This window comes from Dendroctonus ponderosae, unplaced genomic scaffold (genome assembly GCF_020466585.1).
Source record: "Dendroctonus ponderosae isolate FM_Combo_2020 unplaced genomic scaffold, Dpon_F_20191213v2 Dpon_F_20191213_6, whole genome shotgun sequence".
Taxonomy (NCBI): Eukaryota; Metazoa; Arthropoda; class Insecta; order Coleoptera; family Curculionidae; genus Dendroctonus; species Dendroctonus ponderosae.
The window spans coordinates 7,373,234-7,394,333 of NW_026018814.1; the positions used below are offsets into that span (position 1 = coordinate 7,373,234).

The window sequence follows — 21,100 nt, forward strand, 5'->3', positions numbered from 1 at the left end:
CCATGGTAATTTATGGGCTGCTTTAAAGGGTTTTCATTTTGAAACCTGCATTTTTCCAAGCTCGAAATTTCACGTTAACGCTATTTTAATAAAATAATTTGACTGCTAACGTGAAAATATATAATTCAGATTTAGGTAAATGTTTAATAGCAGTGTCCAGAGGGATGCATCCTAGTAAATTATCTCTGGTTTAGGCTTGGAATCATGCCGATACAATGAATATTTATTATTGTTGCTGTTAATTGCGCAAATGGGAATTATTTCTAATATATTGGAGCATTATTTGTGTTGGGTTTGTTTATGGGTTTACTTGGTCGTTGTTTTTACCAATTCAATGCGGTGTGATGTTTATTTTAACTTTAGTTTAATTTTGGTGTGGTGTAAAGTTATCCACAACGCAAACTAAATATTTTTTCGAGCACTAAAATACCCATTTAGGCCCCAGGTACTCAGAAACTCGTTTTATTATGTGCAACTCTCATATGAGGTTTTTGGACCGTGCTAATATTCTATTTAGCTTTGAATTTGTAGCGGGTTTAGAACTCTGTGGAATAGAAGGGCAGTATAGAAGCAAAATTAACTCGGTTTAAAAGCAAAATTTAAAAATGTTAATAAATAAGTCTACATATCATGAACATATCCATGAATTTGCCAAAGTATATGGGCTGTTTCCGACTCACAGTTGGTCCGCACTAACATTTTTGTTTATTTTTATTAATAACCATTTCCGATTTTTCCTTTTGCGGTACGGACAAAAATAAAGCAGCAACACAGTAAATTTTATGTTTTGTCGCATTAGGATATTTTGCTGCTATTTGTTTGTTCCGGAAGCATCGTTTCTTCCGGACCGTAAAAATTGCAGAGAACGCAAAAAATTTATATTTCAGCGGAAGTATAAATGGTGTAGATATTTATAAGTCTATGCTACGAGGGAATGTAGAAAGCTAAGCAAACAGTGTCTAGGATTGTAGTTCAACTTAGGTAAGCAGAGGTGTTTAAAAAACAAAAGCACTCGTAATTTGGAAAATGAATCAAATAAATCCGGCTCTAAGTCAATGCGAATAGTCTTTTAGCATATGCGGCAACCTAAGGGCTGCCCAATGAATTTCCATTAATGGAAGGGAGCACACGTAAAAGAAACAATACAGTTAAGCTTTTCAGCTCTTTGCGATTTATTATGACAGGTTTATTGAGTGAAATGTCCCAATTTACTACGTTGCTACACATTCTTAAAGCCAATTCAAACGGGAATTGCCATTGCAAGTTCGCTTCACCATTAACAAATGTGCTTCTCTGTCAAGCTGCAACTATCCAATGTTCGGTGACATCGTTAAATTAAAATTAATTCAAAACTCTGTCTAATATATTCAAGGTAATGTTCCCCAAACGTTACATTCCGGTAGTGAAACGTATATCTTTAATTATTAAAACTCGAGTAAGAACTTTCGTGCATATTGTACAAAGTAAAACAGCCCTGAAGAAAATACAAGTAATTCCTGGAAAGCTGCCTTAAACAGCAAAGTTTTAATGAGGAACCGTGTTAGTTTAGTTAACTGCAACGTAGCAGGAGACATTTGCGCAAATTAAAATTTGGTTAAATGCTTTCAGTCGACCTAATTGCCTATTATTTTAGGTGCTGGTTTCGGTTTGGTGTGATTAATTAATTGGATTCGAATATTTCATGAAAAAATCAATTGTTCTCAAATTATCTTAGAAACCCTTTGAGCAGATAATCCAAATAATATATTTTTTTATTTCTGGGCTAGTTTCCATTTAATGATGATTTTATGGAAACTAATAAATAATCGGGATGTTTTCATTTGTAAACTATTCCACTAATGGCAATTGGCCGCATAGGCTTTTAGGTCTCCACCTATGCTAAGTTAGCCTTGTTGTGCGATTTTCTTGAGTTATGGCCAATTGTTTTGGGTTTCTTCTTAGGGAGATTTATATATATATATCTCAGCCTTCATTAGCTAAATTGAACCGAATCGTAAATTTTCCAGCTTCCACTTGAAAATAGCTGTGGTCGTGGAATAGCTACTTCTCGAGGCTAAAGCCTTTTTATTGCCTTTGCGTCGCTATTGATAGACTCGATTTTTCCGTTAGTGGTGCCAAAGGTGAGTTGTACGATTTGTTTCCAATGTTAAATGATCTTTCGATGGTACTTTAGAATTCACGGTAAATTTAAATTGTTAAACAGTTAAGTGGGTTTTATTCGTAACGAACTGTGTTAATTCTTTTCTGCGTCCACAACCTTAAATACAATGGTATTCAACTAATGTGAGATAATTCACTGACAAATTGTTTTTGCAAAATTATTTCGTTTCAGAAAAATTTGTCTTATTAGAAAGTTATTAGTTCCAGGTACAGGGTGTTTAAGTATAAATATTTTTATTTACTTTTAATAAATGATTTTCTTCGATATTTCTTAACAGAAAATGAGTGCTTGCTCCAAGTCGATATTTCTAACTATTCGAAATTAAATTGAAGGTGGTAGGTGCGGAAGAATGATGAAAACGACACTAGTTAATTATATATATATAAATAATCTTTATTTCCTACAGAAAAAGGTTATCGACCCAATCGATCTTTCTGCCCTTGTGTAGTACATACGTGTCCTAGCCTGGCTTATTCTAAAATTAATTCCTATTCCTAACACTCGTATAAACTAATCAGTGATAAAAAAAATTATTGGCTTACAAAACAAACAGGTCTTAGTTCAGTTGGGTTTGTGCCTTAGCCCAGCTTATTCTAAAATTAATTCATATTCCTAACACTCGTATAAACTAATACTAGTTAATAATTTGCGGTCGTTTCGACCTTTCGTTGGGTCTTCGTCAAGGCTCAAATTATGTGTTAACGTTCTGGGTGAGTAGATTCATTATAGTGAAGAAAACTTTTCTCTTCGCACCTTCTTTTTAGGTGGTGATGTTTTAGAAGGTGAAACGAAAAAAAGTTCCACTATAGAAATACTACTAATTGTGTGCCATTTCCAGTATTAGTCTGGAAAAGGCACACAATTAGTAGTATGGAATGGAATTCTGCACTGCAGACTGAGATTATACATAATAACCTAGACCCCAAGAAAGGTCGAAACGTCTGCAAATAATTAAATAGTGACGTTTTACTATTATTATTTTGTTATAGTTATTTACAAACTATTCGAAATATTTGACATTGAAACCTCTGGTGGGTTTTTGAATTAAGTACCTAACTCAAATTGGAACTCGAACTCGAAGAAACATCCTGCTGAAATTTTTGCTAAAGCAAAATACATACAGTTTTTACTTAGGCACGTTAAGAACTCATTTCAACTACGTTTTAAAGTTAGTAAAGTGTTTGCTTCATCATAATTGTGCAACCTGAATTGCTCTGAAATACATTTTTTAATACCTACTTTTAATACATGAATGTCCTAGTTTTTAAAAAAGATTGTTTCGTTTTTAATTTTAAAAAAATTAACTTAAATAATTTGTTTGAATGTCCTGCCTCGGCCAAATTACAAGCACTTGGTCTCGTTCGCATAGAAATTCGAATGCGGCCTAAAATGTCCATTCGTCTTCACAAGAGTCTTGCAATATCTCCACAAGTAAAAATCAAGCGGATTTAAAGTGTTTTTTTCAAATCATAAACACCTTGCTATAAGGATAGAACTGTTCAATAGAATCATGCTTCTGCAAGTTTCTTGAAATTTTTGCTTTTTATGATGGATGAAGCTGAATTTAGAGAAAAATGAATCTTCATGACCTGATGAAAATCCTCACTTGATTGTTGAAAGGAAATTACAAACAATTTTTCCGTGAGTGAATTTGTGGGCACTATGGCATCATAGGAAATCACTTGGATGGATCTTACTTCAAGCCAACAAGACTCATTTATGAAAGATGAACAGGACGAGCTGAGTTTGTTGAACAAGTTCACCCATTTTAAAGCCAATGGATTTTTCCTTCTGGGGCTTTTCGATGTTACGACTTCAGTAGACCGTACTGCTCTGGATGATGTTGAAAAACTGACCAAAGCCATTATTAGGCAAAAAAGAAAATTTCGCTATATAAATAAAATGTACCTAACTGTTTTATGAACTTCAGACAATAAATCCTTTGAATTTTTGGCTCATTATTTCCACGCACCCTGCGTATACGCAACGTATATATTTTATTAATTGCATTTCCCCAGAAATCCAAATAATTCCATTTATCAGCCACAACTAGTCAAATAAATGCCATTGTAAAATTACATAAACATGCCAATAGTCATGACTTTACATCGAGACATGATTAACGGTAGGAAACCCAATGAAGCTTATTATCGAATAATTTCGAAAATAAATAAAATGTATTTTAAAACTTCTCATTGCGATCTGTGCTGATTCAGCGCAAAACCGACCGATAAAAATCAAACAAATCTATTAAAATACCTACATTGGCTAAAAGTTCGGAGCTTTTCCATGCCAACTGAAACATGAATAAAACAATGTTAAATTTGAATAAAAAACAACTGCAATGAAAACTGGGTGCTCTCGTTGAATTTAATCGCAAAACGCGCTCTGATTGAAATTGATAATCAGCAATTACGCAGTCGCTAATTAGTACCATCCGGTTAATCTGTATCCTTCAAAGGGTTTTACAAACTTAGATAATGAGGCAAACAAAAAGGGGTAAACTAGAAGTAGTGGCTCGGCTTCCAACGGACGAGCTCGGTTTAAAGCTGGATTTTATGCCGTAGAAAATAATTAGCTTTCACGAGACACAAAGTAAATAGAATGTTTGATTAGGTTAATCAAGGGTTGGACTGATATTCTTCAAACAAATTATCGGATATTTCAGCTGCAATGTGACTGGCATCTTTTGTAATTTCAAAGCCTCTGAAGCATTTAAATTACTGAGTTTTCAATTGGAAATTTCAGCAATGAAAGCCATGTACCCAACTGTATAGATATTCGATGTTTTCTCGTGACTTTTTCCAAAGTTCTCTTCAAATTTAATACAATCGAGCAAAGGCAACCCAATGAGAAAAATTGCTAATCGTTGCACTTGAGTCAAAATCATACAGAACCGAGCGAATAGCAGCCATATTTGTTTTTTAATTTAACCAATTAATTTCAATTGTCGAGCGTTGAATGACATCAGCAAAAGCGTTCCCATTCTTTCCAGTAAATTTGACGAAGAAAATATTTGACGATCAATTCTGAGCTGAAAAATCTGCATTTTATGAGAGCACACCGCTAAAGGTAATAAACCATCGAAGCCAAAGATCATTCGAATAAAAATCTGTCCATTGCAAAACTTTTCACAACTATCGGCCGTTATTTTAGCGCTGAGCGCGTAAATCAGACTTCACACGTACGTATTCTATATTATCAGCAAATCTGGAAAAGTCTGGTGGTCACGCTTATTTTTTAGTCTGCGCCTTTTAGCCACCGCAAGAATCGGACATATTTATGGCCTCGAAGTAGGATTTATGCTGTTTTTGTCCCGTTTCGGAACCAACTTCGAAATGTCCAAGAACGTTTTTACTTATTTTTACCATGTAATGAGGACACGTTTCGCTACAGTGATTTACTGGCCAATCGGGGACATAAAACGCCCAGATAAGGGGGGTAGTTTGTACCTGGTACAGATTTCGTATTGAATCTTCAATTATTCAAATCACTGCAACTGACAATGTTGTTAAGTGCACGGAAATAACCATTCGCTTAGTAGCTTGCTGATTTTATCAGCTGGAAATAGTTGGACAATAGTCGAGGACTCACTTTCTTTCTATAGACACTCCAAAACTAACATATTTCATATGTTCGAAAACCATGGGGAAAAACTCAGCTTCTCGAAGAAGTGATTTGCATATAAAGTAAATTCTCTTCAAGTTTCGGACAAGTTTTATCTCAACCCGCGTATTTCATTGACATGCAATATATTGGAACTGTAGAGGAATCTGCAAACAGTTCGAAGGAAGAGAAAAACATTTCGAGAATATTTAAATATATCTATTGACATACGTGCATGAATAACTGTAGATAGTGAGGCGTCGTGGTTGTGAAACATTGCCTTTAAATTCGAAATGTCTTCGGAGGGCATTCGAATGATGCAACTGGAAAGTTGCCTATAAATTTTTCTATCGACTTAATAATCCATTCATGTTCCACCGCTTTGCAGAGTTTTACACATGTATGCTAAGACACAGAAAAAATTAAACAAAACTGGGAAAAATCCAATTATGTAAATTCAACAATCATCAATGATACGGTAGTCCGAACGACTGGCGTTTGTATAACGACTCATTGAGATGCGAGTTATGTCTCCCATTTACATGTCGCTGAAGATGTGCACCAAACTGAACATAATTGACGGCCGTGTCCGCTTCTTAAATCGAATCCTTAACGTGAATGATTTTTCGTCGATAATGCGTCTTTGATTTCCAGTTTCGGCCTGACGTTTTCCGAGATCATCCAGTTGGGAAATGGACAGGAATCGCATCGGACGGCACACTTAAAGTGCACATTAAAAATTCAATAAAAACGTCTCACTGATCAATGAAAATTTCTGCTGAATAGATTAGCCATGGTTTAATAAAAATATTATTACATATTGGATTCATATTTGCTAGAAAACTCTGCAGTCAATCGGGTATTATAAATTTGTCTTAATAAAAACTGCAGCTTCCGAAAATTCAGTTTTCTAATTAGTGGATCTTCATCTTTCAGATCGTTTATTGTTTGTCCTATTTTTTCTATCATGAGTTTGGTTAGATTATCGTGCTTTGCTTAGACTCATTAAATTTTAACTAATCGGGTTATTTTATTTTAGACAATATTCAATTGCCTTTAAAATTGTTTATTTGGCGAATGTTTTCTGTGCGTCGCAGTGCTGTAATTTTCGTCTTCTTTCGGCGTCGTTTTTTATTATCTGTTTAAGTCTTAATGCTTGAGAAGTGTATGATTTCATTTTTTGTTTTAAAACATAGAAACGAACCCAAATAAGTGAGCAAATCTTTAGCTTCGTTGTTGATGGGCGGAATTTTGATATTTCAACGTATTTTTCTCGTCGAACGAAAGATGCATTTTGCAGCAAATTAATATCAGTCGGAGTAGTTTCTGACTTTTCAAAAACTAATAGGCTCTTGAAAAAACTATTTTTTCAAATTTCTAAATATCGCAGAAATCATAGCAATTATGGTGCAAAGTGGCTGCTTCAACTTGCTTGAACACTAAGTAAAAAACAGTTAAATATTGAAAAAGGTTTAAAAATGAAATTATGCGCCATGAACAACGGAAAAATATTCCAGAAACATTGGGTGTATGTAAAGCTTTGTGACTAATGAGACAAATCTATCGCCGTCAATGCCCGCTTAATCAGAATACTATCGAAAAAATTAAAAATATAAAAGAAAATAATGGCTTTCGAACTCATTCCCATTTCTATGTGGAACTCATTAACATTTTCGGTAAGGTGATTAGTACTCGATCTCCCATGGACACAGTTAATTCCTTTAGCGAAAATGTGCATTTTTTGCCGTTTCAATAATTCCCTTGAAACAAAATGGAATATGAATTTTTCAGCAAAAGGTTTGTCGGCTTTCCAATTGCAAAATATGAGAACACTTTTAGAGATAATGGCGAAAAGGGCAAAGAGAAACTTAACAAGGATTGAGCAAATGAAAAATAGAATAGAACAAACAATTTCCGCCAAATTGCAGATTTGAATCATAATTCAGTTCTATCAAGTCCAGTCAATGTACAAATGATTGTTTAATAATTAATTGTTTGATGAATAACCAACATTCTGATAACGTTTGTTTGTCCTAATTCGATATTAATTGAAAACAACACCTGCAAATATTTTCTTGTTCTGTAGTGTCCACTTTAAAGCTCAAAACCCGCTTGAAACCGTCTGATTAAATGAAGCAACTGTTATTTAGCTCTACTAAAGTACAGTAGTAGAGTAATAAAAACTAAAATGATAAAATTTGAAGCACAAACCCTGAAAAATAATAATCAAAAAGAGAACAAACTGGCAAAAGCTTCAAGAAGTCTGAAGTCACACGCGACCAATACGCCCATACCGTAATGTCCAATATTCAGCTTCAATTGAAGAATGAGTTCTTCAATTGAGGATTAAACACAAAAAGTGGAGTCATAATTCATTGTGGAAATCGGACAGTGATGACGACTAGAAGGTACTTGCATGTAAAGCGCTTAAGCTCGATAAAAAACCAAATTTATTGCAGTCTTTTTAAATAGTCTCCAGGTAACATTCGTGTTAAATTGTGGAAATTAGAAGCTAATTTGAGGCAATGACCAATGCGATAACGACACAAATTAAACAAAACCAATTTTACTTTACATCGCAGATAATTTAACGTGTATTTATTTTGCGATCGTACCCATCCGGTTGTCTATACTGTTTGTCGATGGAAGATAAGACCAAAAGCGCCATTCACATCAATCCATCCAAGAGTTGAAATACGTTGCAGGTAACTGGTTGTTGTTTTATGGGAGCTTTTTCAGAAAACTGATTGACAATCCGTAGATAAATGTGCCCAAAGAGTGATGTTCCTTTTCGAGACACGTTTTTAAATGGATACATTTGTAGGTCAATATAGAGCTTTAAATTCGTAGCAGTCAACTTTGCTGTGAGGAAATTACTCCTGTAAGAGCAATATTATTGTTTATTTATTGCATAAATTGCTAGAAAGCTTAAATGAATTGGAACGTAATAAATAATAATGGAATGAACAGAAGCCGAACTAGCAGCAGAAGTTACGTTAAACCTTAAAACAAAGCGAATCGTCTCAAAAGCAGTTTCTGTGATTGTATAAGTCCCCGTAGGCGAAGCGTAAAAGAAAACTAATATCCGACACGAGGCACCGGAAGATTTCTTCAAAAACTTTCGTATATTTGTAGCTTATAAGTGAAGGAATGCCGTATTCCTCGATAATGTTCAATGACGTATCGTTTCAACGTGATGCCATTCCGGAGGAGACAAAGACGAACATGGCCCATATTTTTGGGCATATTCAACAATCTTTCTTTTTATGGAGACGAATCGGAGATGCGCCAGTTCCAATGGAAACTTTCCAGGATTGGAGAAGACGGTGGAATAAATTTGACTTGGCTGGAATTAGTTCGTCGAATGGAAATCGTTCCATGACACATCATCTAAATCGTTCCTTTTGGAAAGATTTATATTTTTTTGTGTGAAAGCTTCGATTTACTTTATTGCATCACTAGAAATTATCATTACTTAATCAATGTTGGTCTTCCAAAGAAACAACGAAAGTTCTGAAAAGAATGCGGAGCATTTTTAAGCTGAAATTTCTTCCTCCAATTGTCACAATGTTTTCAAAATGTGACACAAAGAGCTAAAGTTCACTCAACACCACTGGAAATGAAAGCATGAATGCTTCATTGAACAACAATTGCGTTTTGCAAATGGCACTGACACACGATTTGATGTTTCCCTTATTAATACGAATTTCCCAAACTCGACGACATTTAATTTAAATCGACGAACGGTCGGCAGTTAACATGCAAGACATAAAGCCGGGAAAATAAAATATTTCATATCACGAAATTCACCGAAGGATATTGCGAGCGAATATAGAAAAGAGCAAAAAAGTTGCCACTTCAGAAAATGTAGCAGATGGGTTGACAATGAGTTATTACAAGCCTTTTCATGGAAGTCTCGTGTATGCTTAAAGCTATAATTCATAAGTTCTTACTTGTATTTATAGTGGCTCGGACAGGCCCGCTCTTAACGAGCCTAAGTGCTCTTAATTATTTTTTGAGAGGTTTTTGATTCGCGTTTTTCCAGGATCTTCAAATGAGATATTGCAGCCGAATCTTTATTGAAAACATACATTCAGCACAAACTCTCAACGTGATTAATTGGACTAAAAAGTATTCATCCACGTAGCAGGTACTTGATTTTTGAAAACAACAAGATAAAGGCGCAAGTGTACGGAAATTCCCACTGTGTACAAGTGCACAGATAACTCGCCTTTTTAATTAAATAGTTAAAATAATAAATTAGTTTCAATTCGACAATGGCTCTATCGGCAGGTTTTACGGCTTCTTTGCCCACCAATTACGAGTATTACACTTCTACAGGAATAAACTCGGGACTCAATGCCAACCAGAGCTTTTTCACCCTCAATGATAAGCTGATTAAGATTTACAGTGGTGCAATGCACTACTTTCGAGTACCCCGACCATACTGGAGGGACCGCTTGAGGAAGATTAGGGCTGCCGGTTTGAATACTGTAGAAACGTACGTTCCATGGAACCTGCATGAACCGGAAAATGGTAAGCGGCGTTTGCAGGAATTTCTGAAGAAACCCACTGCATTCTTCTTCCCAGCGACTATATAGCAAGCTGAAGAGTTAATTTTTACTGTTGCAAAGGTAAATTCGATTTCGGCGAAGGAGGCTCGGAGTTTGAAGACTTCCTGCATCTGGAGGAATTTTTGAACGCAGCCAAAGAAGAGGATTTGTTTGTTATATTAAGAACAGGCCCCTATATTTGCTCCGAGTACAACTCGGGAGGATTCCCCAGCTGGCTGTTGCGGGAAAAACCCATGGGATTTCGGACATCAGAGGAAAATTATATGAAGTTTGTCACAAGGTTGGATAACCCTCAAAACTCTGTTTCTCTCATACGATTAACAACTTCTTGCAGATTCTTCAATCTTGTTTTGACTCTTCTAGCAGCCTTTCAGTTTCAACTAGGAGGCCCAGTGATCGCTTTCCAAGTGGAGAATGAATACGGCAATTTGGAAAATGGAGCGGCTTTTCAGCCAGACAAGGTTTACATGGAGGAATTGCGCCAGCTGTTCCTAAAAAATGGCATAGTGGAACTTTTGACTAGTGCGGATAGTCCACTGTGGAAAGGAACTTCGGGTAGGACCAATAATGAAACCAATACTCAAATCGATTTTCAGTTTTTCAACAATCAATCAGGTACATTGCCGGGGGAGCTGTTTCAAACAGCGAATTTCGGAGATAATGCGGTAAATCAGCTGAATAAACTGGAGGAGTTTCAACCAGGCAGGCCGTTAATGGTAATGGAGTATTGGATAGGTTGGTTTGACAATGTGGGGGGCGAGCACTCCGTTAAGTCCGATGAAGACTCCCGAAGGGTTCTGGAGGACATTTTCAGCAAAAATGCCTCCTTCAACGCATACATGTTCCATGGAGGGACGAACTTCTGGTTCAATAATGGAGCAAATCTAGGTAGAATTTTTCTCCTGAGTTCACTGAGCTTTGAGTGGTAATAGTCAAATTCCAGACAATGACTTAATGGATAATTCTGGATACACTGCAATAACAACCAGCTACGACTACGACGCCCCCATTAGCGAAAGCGGAGGATATCGCAACAAATACTTCATAGTCAAGGAGCTGGTGGCCGCAGACAATCCAGTTCAGACTTTCACACCAGAAGCTCCCGAATATATCGAGCCTCTGGCCTACGAAAGCTCGCGAATTGAGCAGTTTCTCCCATTAAGAACTCTGCTGGAAGAAAATTCTCCTATATCCATTCGAAGCGAGCAACTGCTCCCCATGGAGATGCTAGACATCAACGATGGATCAGGGCAGAACAATGGATACATCGTCTACCAGAAGGACAACGTGGATTTGGAGGAAAATTCAGTGTTGACTATTGAAGGTGGGAAGATCTTTGGCTGAATCCAAGAGCCTGTAAATGATTAGTTGGCAGGTAATGTTTGCGACACTGTCCTGGTTCTGGTTGATGGAGATCTAGTGGCGCCGACAAAATTAAGCTCCTTGGCCGATTTGGATGGCTTCGGCTACTGGAGGCTCAAAGACTCTTCAGTGCAAATCAACGAAGAACCGAAATTTCAATCAACAATCACCCTATTGGTGGAGAATATGGGACGAGTGCATGGAGCTGGGATTTATCAATATAATCACACTTTCAAAGGGTTATGGCAAGGTATTTGCTTCTTTTTACCGCTTGCAAGGGCAAGAGTCGCACTTATGGAAAACAATTTAAGGAAACGTAACTATCAATCAAAGAAACATCTACGATTGGGAAGTTGTGCCTCTGGAACTGAAGAAGCAATGGATAAATGAACTGAAAGGATGGTCTGAGTTCAGTACTGAATCTTCAGGTCCAGGAATGTACAAGGCAACTTTGTCAATTCTTGAAGAGCCCAGAGATACTTATATTGATACAAGAGGCTGGGGCAAAGGTTGGAGCAACGCCAAAAAGTAATCGTTTGCCCATGGCTCATTTTGTTTTGTTTCAGGAATGGTATTCGTCAACGGATTTGCTTTGGGCCGATATGCAGCCATCGGGCCACAATTTGCTCTGTATCTTCCAGCACCATTTCTAGTCAACGGCGACAACAGCATAATTTTCTTCGAACATTTCAGTGCGCCAGCTGATGGCCTGATTGCGTATACGGACGAGCAAATTTTCATCAATCCGACTTGAGCACATTTTAATTAATTAACCCTATCATAAAGTGTTTGGTTTGGAGTTTGCTGGTTATTATTTAAGCGATACCCATCAAGATTGCGAAAAAAGCAAACAAATTAGTCGACGCCGTCAACGAAAGTTTGCTCGGAAAATTTTCCTTCCAAGATTCGAAAGGACGGCACTTGTTAAAAAGGACGCTAATTGAATTTAAACTTTAAGAAGTAGCCAACTAAATGAATATAGCCGGAAAGTTTACCTGCTCTCATTAAACTAACCGGGAAAATATTTGGATTGACTACGGAAAAAGACGTGGGATTTAAATAGATTAAGCTTTTTAAAATTCCGCTGGGTTCTCCGAAAATATCTCTTTTATATTAATATTAAATTTTAGCAATCGCATTGGGGCAGGTACATCCATTTCAGATTAGAGATCTGAATCTGAGAACACTGTTGAGGTTTAGAGGCGAAGATTGGTAAGTGTCGAGCTGGCCAAAAAAAATGTTCCGCTAATACCATTGGCTAAGACCAAGTCAAAATACCGACGTCATTTCCTCAAAAGCCCATTAAACATTTACAACACTGTTGCTTTGACGGTGAAAAACAACACCGCGAGACGTAACGCAATAATAATAATTAAAAAAAGCCTCCAAAAGAGACGGAGCAAAAAAATACAATTCTCGCATTTCTATGCAAAATAAAGGACTTTATGGTGCGTTCTATATTATAAAATATGCAAATTGGTTTTTAAGGTAAATATAGCTTGCGAGCAGCTGAATGTTAATCTTCGCAGTTTATTTCACTTCGTTTGGAGCGGTTAATAAATCAGCTGCGCGGCTATTTTGTGCCGTGCTGTTTATATAATAAAACTGTTTTAAGAGAAAATGGAGCAAGAAACCGTCGTGATTGATTAGAGACGATTAATTGATTCATTGTGAATAATATATACAGGGTGAAATTTGAAAAACTGTGTTGCAAGAATAATAACGAAGTATAATTAAAATTTAAACTGAGAAGTTTTCAGGCATACAATTTTGCTTCGAAAAGCTTCGGCAAAAATAAACACCAATTTTAGTTGCTAATAAATTTCTTGTAACTGTCGGGCGGTGAAATTTTACCAAACCAATTTATTTCCCATGGCAAAATCTGATTTTCCATGAAGTCTGTAAATGCATTTAATATTTTTATAATTTTTTTTCTGTGCAAAGTTTTTTGTATCGCGTTTTTATGTGACTCGATACTCGAGTGCCGCATTGAAACAGAATCGTGAAACCAATCGACACCTTGAAAAGAACTGCAAATTTTGTATCTGTCCAAAGAACCATTTTGAAAAAACATTGTTTAAGCTTGATTTTGGTATGAAGCTATTGAAGTTTCAATTTGAACTTTCCCTTCTTTGAGGTACCTGAAATTTCTTTTTGGACAAACTTTTAACTGTTTGGCGTTTCACAGAAATGCCTAACATCTAAAGAAATGGAAGCAAATTTTGCCAGTTTAGACCCTTTTAGATCTCACAAAGGGTTCATAATGTGCAGTCAAGTTAGTCGGTTCGATTTTTTAAAGATAACACCTGAAGATCCTTTAGCGTCCGAAAATATTCAATTAAAGGGATAATTTTTCGTGGCCTAAACGGACCACTAATTTTTTAAATCAGGAAAAATTACCCCTTTAACCTGTTAATCACTATTATTTTGAAATGGCCCCATGTGTGTTTGCAACCTATTTCATTGCATTTCAACCTCACTTTCTGTATAAAACATATTTTAGGTGGCATAATATTGCCAAGTTTTCCAAATAATCCCTGAACTTGAAACCATTTTGAAACATGATTAATGTTGATTTAGAAGTAAAATTATAATTAAAATTTGGCAAGTTCAAAGCCTCAAAACAAATTCATGCTCTCAGCATAGTTAACAGACCTTCAAAACGTGCACGCTGACCTCCGAAAATCTCGCATTTTGAGGACCTTATTTAGGATCATTGAACGCCTGGATCAGATCAGAACACAAGCGATCAAACCAAAAAAAATTCCTGCTGAAACCGATTTTGTTCCGTCCAATAATGAAATTGCAAGTTATGAACAATTCTAGGTAATTTGCGGCAAAATGTAAATATGTTTGCAAAAATTGATGCTTGTTCTACCAGGCAAAAATGTTTTCTGACCCCGACGTGATTTGAACACGCAACCTTCTGATCTGGAGTCAGACGCGCTACCGTTGCGCCACGGAGTCATACTGTGTTTATAATTATACCAGACTTATCAATAATTTTATATTTTATAAAAGTCTGTATAATTACTTTATCAATTTACCGTTATCTTAACTGATAGCCCTCGAGTGATAGTAAACTGCACATTTCATACAAGTTTTCTGCTCATTTGCGACCTTGCAACGGTTTCCTGCATTCACAAAGCAGGTAGGTACTTTTACCTGTACTTAACTGGTTATTACCGCAATAAATATGCAGGTTAGTACGCAAAACTTGCACGCAAAATAAGCACAGTTTCATGGGTAAGTGACGTTTCAAAACATTTATGAAGCTTCCGTAAAACCTGAGCACTTTGTCCACTCGAAATTTCCATGGGCAAAACATCGAAAAGCTTTCCACTCTAAATCGCGAAAATCCATGGTAGTCGATCAATTTTAAAGCGGTTTTTATGGCATGTTTACTGCTGTTTATGTGGAAGTCCGCAGTGCAAAAATTTCAAATATAAATGACCACTTGAAGTTGGCCAACGCTTGAGAGTTTTTAAAATTGATACGATGCATTTATCAATATTTTGTGTTTTTGTCAGGTTCCATTAGTTTGAGAGAGAGTTGCAAATGGGTTCGTTCAAGTCGTCCAGCCGGACCACCAATGTTTGTGCACGAAATCTTATTTATTATACCTTTGCGACCGTTTTTATTCGCAACGTTGATGGGGCAAAATGTAATCGTCAATTTTCCCTCAAACTTTAATTAAACAGTATTAGATTCACTGACATAAAATAGAAAACGTTCCTGTCACCCTCTCTGGTTAATATTAGTTCTCGACAGAAAACAGATTACTAATTATGGTAATCCAGCGGGGGGTTTGTGTTTCCATTTACGCGACATAAGAGCACTTGTAATTGGAAACTTGGGGATGGTTTGAAGAATAAACGGAGGATAATAGATTACAGTTTCAATACTCGTATATTATTGACGTCTTGTCTTTGCTTCCGACTTTCTATCAAACATTTGCAAAAGCTGACACAAAATCGACTCTTTTCAGTGTGGAATGCAAACAACAATTTATGGTGCAGATGGATAAGCTTTGATAGAAAAAATCATAGAAAACGAATATAGTAACGGTTCATTGATAGTTTCTACCTCACGTCCTTTTAAAAAAAATGTTGAAGTTCAGGAGAAAAAATCCAAAACCAATTTTTGGCAAAGTATTAACATAACAGAAATTAAGTAAAAATTGTGCTGTTGAAGATGCGTTTGAAATTTGAAAATTTACCTTCTTCCAGGTTACTCAGATTGAAAATCTGCTAAAAAATGTTGAGCTAAAGAGTGTTGGACGTTCGACGAGAATATAAAAACAATTCTGGAAAATCATTGTGTAGCTGTAAAATTTCACTAGATATGGAAAGTTTTCAGGCAACAGCCAAAACAACCTTTTATCCCTAAGTACTAGATTTTTTTCTATTGGGTTTCTTTGTCAAAGTATCCCAAAATTATTTGCTAAACATAATTTCAGGTAGGAGGAGCATTGTAAGAATACAAAAAATCCCATTGGCCAGCAGGTAGTCCCGATTTATTTCACATTGACAATTCGGACCGCGTTTAAAAATCCTGAAAATTCGCAGTTTACCTAGTTATGTAACTGTATCAAAGGCGTTTTAAATTTAATTATGCTAAACATTGTCATTGGCTGTAAATTAATGCAAGAATCCAGTTAATATTTTTAATAAATTCTTCTGGAAAATGTTTACATAGCCATAAAATACGTAAAACAACAATACAAGTTCCTCAAATATACTTTAACGCTTTGAAAATATAATTTTAAATTCTGTTAACATTTGACAGCAAATAAACTGCTAAGACGCATTTATCAAACCGAAACAAAAAACCCTCGCATATCCGAATAAAAACCGGCAACTGTTTTTCTGTCCATTTATGATGTCTCTAAACTATATTTCTCTTTACAAATTTAGTCGACATATAAATTATTGCCTGTCATGAAAAGAAATAAATTATTTCGTGTCCGAGGGAGCATTTCGTGAAAAGCCAGTGAAAGCTAGACGAAAGCGAACTTGTCTGCACTTAATTTGTATTGCAAACGTCCTGGATAATTGATGCCACATTTTATACATTGTTTGATTGTTAATTAATGACACATTCTTTCCTTCGTTTAAATTCAGCTGTGAAAAAAGCCCATTTGCGATGGTCGGCGTATTAAAATTGGGGTGCAAAGTGTCAAGCGGTCCCTTTTCTCAGTTAATTATGTGAAAGTAATTTAAGCTTCTTATTTTCCACCTGACAGAAAAGTCTCTGGAAAAGGGGTGTTTCGAGCTTTATCCAGGTTTTATATTTGGTGCGTGAGGTGTAATTCGGAAAATGTTGACAAAACAAAGCGGCGGCCCTTTTGTTGGAATGTTTACTTAATTAAGCAACACGGTGGCTGGCTATATTTCTTCAACCCCTAGGGGATTATTAATAAAGAAAATCGACTTACCATGTTCAGTTAATCTGTTTTCATGCCTCTATTGTTCCGACCATGATAAACACATTGGCTGAAAGAAAAAAGTCGAATTAATTTGCATAAAATGAAAAGTGACACAGGACGACAAATGGAACAAATTATTGAACCAGACATGCAGAAAAAGGTCCATAAATACACATAAAGTGGAACTATGAAATTCAAAGTTTTTTTTAATCAACTATCTGTATTCTATGTTCTGTAACTTAAGACTGAGGAGCTGATTCAAAAGAAATCTGAAAGCATTTAAAATGCAGATTGGGTCAGAACTTAATAACTTAATTAATTAAATAAACAAACTAACTTTAGCTATTTGAAAAAAGGTTGTATTAACATAATTCACCAGTCCGAAACAATTATAACGATATTTATGTCAGGCGCAACTAAATAAGGACAAACCGAAACGTTTAATTAATAGATACTGATTTACACACGCGGCTCATGTTAAATTCAGTGTTTACAAAATTCAATATTAAGACACTTATTTTCAACAAACTATTGAACCTTTAGTGCGTCGGCTGATGCATTTATATAGTGGGATTATTCAAATTTGATGATATTTTTAGACGATGCATCCGATGAAAGTGGAATTAAGGAAGATTGAATTCAATTTTGTTCTATTTTCCCCACTTGCAGAGTGGATAACAATTACAATAGTTTGCAGTAGATGGGGATTTATCGGGGAAAAGGCTTGTTAATTGCTGTTGGTTAGAATGGAAGGCTAAACGATTTTGTTTGTTGGGGGAATATGGTTTTCACAAACCAGTTCGTCGAAGAAACGAAAAATTTAACAGAAAGTTTATGCTGTTTACGAAACCGCCCTTGTCTGTGCGTTTGTATTGATTTCAACTATTTAGTCGCTTTTTGTTCATGAATTGTGTAAAATTCAATAAATCGCAGCTATTCTGCCGCGTCGATTTTGTCCCTTTAAATTGATGTCTTTGAAGTCCTTGCCCCTATTGGCTACTTCTAGCTGTGGCATACATTCAAGTTATTGCCAGTTTACACTTTTGAGTTTTCTAATATTCCATTGCCATAAAATAAATAAAAAGCGCGTTTTCTTTTTAAATCGGAACAATCGAAATCCTTTGATATACGATAACAGAATCGGAGTTGGTTGCTGCATATTTATTTACATGAATTCAGTCGAAGCTTCGGGTGATTCGCTTCAGCAACAAGGTATTACTCAAACTGATTAATGGCTTCGGATCCATTGACAAATGTAGGTGTACAGCGCCAATTCGCTTTGGGTTATCTACTAAATGAATTAGGCATTTGGAAGCGATTTTATTGACAAGGGCGTACTGCCATTTATCAACATTTAGATTCATAAAACATTTTATTTTCCATCGAATAATCAGGCTGGTTCGCATAATAATTCGCAGTCTGGACTTAACATTAATGGTCTCGTGGATATTAATCGATGCGAAATAATGGAACTTAGCTGAACTGAAAGTTGCATAAAAAGCACTTTCGATCGAACTGGAAACGCGAAATATCTTCGATGCTTTACGTCTTTCCTATTGGCATCAATCTTAACGTTGAAGTTGTAAAATTCCGAGCAACATTTTTAATGCTTCCGCAAGTATCAGAAGTTTCAGGAACGTACTTCATAAATCTCGCGCCGACATATCGTTCGAGGTTTATGCATGACAACTTTTAGATTTTTCCACTTTATAGGTCTACATAGTAAATCTACATGTTAAATCAGTGGGAAAATTTAGGTTTGTATTTTTCTGCACACAAATGGAAACAAACTGTAACTGGCTAGTATTGATGTTCTCCATGAGGCCCCTTCAATTATTACGTAACCATATTATTACACACTATTACAAGTCAATTAACTATGGAGTTTAGACCCTCCTTAACATTGCCATTATCGCCATCCTCAATTACCATTTCGGGCCACTCCCCATGTAAAGATCTGGCTCAATTTTGGATCGACAATCAAGCTCACTCCTTTGGAGCCTTCTAATTAGATACTATTCAATAGAATCGACTGCTCATTCTTCGCTGTAAATAGCAATCATCGTTCTTGTTTGCGGACAAGTATCTTAACGTTTATTTTGACTCGTAATTAGATGCTCAAAATTAGTGATTAAAATAGCTTTTGTAGGACAAACGTGTTGAAGTCTGTTTAATTTCAAGATTGCCGATTCGAGCACGACACTGGCTTCGACGCGAAAAATAGTCTAAATTTTACGCCTTTGGTAACTTTTGCCATTCAGTCAGTGTCGTGAACGAACGCTTCGGCACAACAAACGCCCTTTTCTTTCGCAAAAAAGTTGTGCTGAAACCTTGGGGTAGGTCATACTTTGTCGTGTAAAAAATCTGCATTTTTCAAACTAAAGCGAATAGCAAATTGAATTTTGTCTGCATTTTGTGAGTGTAGCAAACATCGCTCTCAAAATAGCCATTTTATCTAACTGCGCTCTTTCATTTAAACATTACCATCTTCTGAAGCAAAGAAAGTAAGAATTTGAAACTCTTATCATCTTTAGAAGATACTTCACTCTAAAAACCCAGCAAGTTATCATCCAGCTTTTTGTCAGTGTAGCAAACATCGCTCTGAAAATCGATGTTTCTATCTAACTGCGCTCTTTCGTTTAAACATTCGGATCTTCTGAACGAAATTAAGTAGGCACTTGAAACTTTTACCATCCTTAGAAAACGGGTCAGTCTAAAAACACTACAAGTTTTTTAAAAATCGCGCCATTCTGTCTTTTCCCAGTGGAACAAACGTCGCTCTCAAAATGGATGTTCGTATCTAACTCCGCCCTCTCTTAAACATTCGCATAGTTAAAGCAAAGTAAGTAGTAACTTGCAATCTTCACCATCATTAGCCGATGACCGACGCGGAAGATACTGAAAGTCTAACGAAAATCAACTAAAATGCTTAGTTTTGCTAGCTTAGTAAATACCGCTGTCCTATTGGACGCGTATCCAACTTGTATCCAACTGTCTTTGTATCCAACTGTGCGTTTTCCTTTTTGATATTCTAAACTAAGGCAACTGGGTGTGAAATGTTCAGTATCCTTAGAGGATCTAAATCTCTCTAAAGACGCCGCAAGTTTCTTTAAAACCACTTTGAAATTTGCTTTTTGCCACCTTGTTAAAACAGGGCCTCAAAATGGAAGTGTGTACTCAACTGCGCTTCCTCATTTAAAAATGGATAACTTGCAAACTAAAGCAGGCAAAAACTTGACGTTTTCACCATCTTTAGATTCTAAAAATGACAAAAAAAGTTTCATAACAATTCTAATAAAAATTGCAAAAAATTATGGCAACTCCGCTTTCTAATTTCCATTACATGAAGAAATTTTAGGTTGCTTCCATGAAAAACAACAGGATTTAATCCAAAAGGTAATAGAAACTAAACTGGCAACAAATTATTTAATTATAGAACTAAGTTGTGGACTAATTGACTAAGTTTCTTTATTACAGCGAAACGCTGGCTTTCGATTTAGGTTGTGCACTATCCGAGAGCTCAGATCCCAACAGTGCGATTCATATGCGGTTAATTATTCAAGATGTGATTTTGATAGAGCGAAAGTAATTTTTTCCATAAGCGATGCCCAAAAAACATGATCCAAAAGCGAAAAGCAATAGAATTAACCCCCATAGTGTCATAGTCTTGATCCGAAACAAATTAGATCGGATCGGATACGTAGCAGAAGCGGCTCCCTCATTACTATTTTAAGAAACCGTGTCTTGTATTACCGAATTCTGGCATCAAGTAATACGATTCTGAACTACTAATCTTGCAAGATATGCCGGCACGACATGAAAACGCTATCTACTTATTTTGTTCGGTTTTGAACGAGACACGGCAGATGGGGAGTTTATTTATGACATTGTGGTGTTTGCAGTTCTAAGCAGCACTGATCTGGGCACTTTAAGATTGGTGGGAAAAAGTGCATAAATCTTGGAAAGTAC

At 36.0% G+C, this 21,100-nt stretch overlaps 1 protein-coding gene and 1 non-coding gene across 2 annotated transcripts; one reads left to right on the forward strand and one right to left on the reverse strand.

The window, feature by feature from the left end:
• The first annotated feature begins 10,009 nt into the window (after nt 1-10,009).
• LOC109540541 (beta-galactosidase-1-like protein 3) lies at nt 10,010-12,502 on the forward strand. The gene is made up of 8 exons (XM_019908971.2): nt 10,010-10,303; nt 10,402-10,621; nt 10,676-10,896; nt 10,957-11,229; nt 11,285-11,665; nt 11,717-11,953; nt 12,015-12,212; nt 12,270-12,502. Exons 1-8 carry the CDS (start codon nt 10,045-10,047, stop codon nt 12,455-12,457), a joined length of 1,977 nt encoding a protein of 658 aa, XP_019764530.2. The 5' UTR covers nt 10,010-10,044; the 3' UTR covers nt 12,458-12,502.
• Nucleotides 12,503-14,598: 2,096 nt separating this feature from the next.
• On the reverse strand, nt 14,599-14,670 carry Trnaw-cca. The gene has a single exon. It is a non-coding gene; the product is annotated as a tRNA-Trp (tRNA).
• Between the last annotated feature and the right edge of the window lie 6,430 nt (nt 14,671-21,100).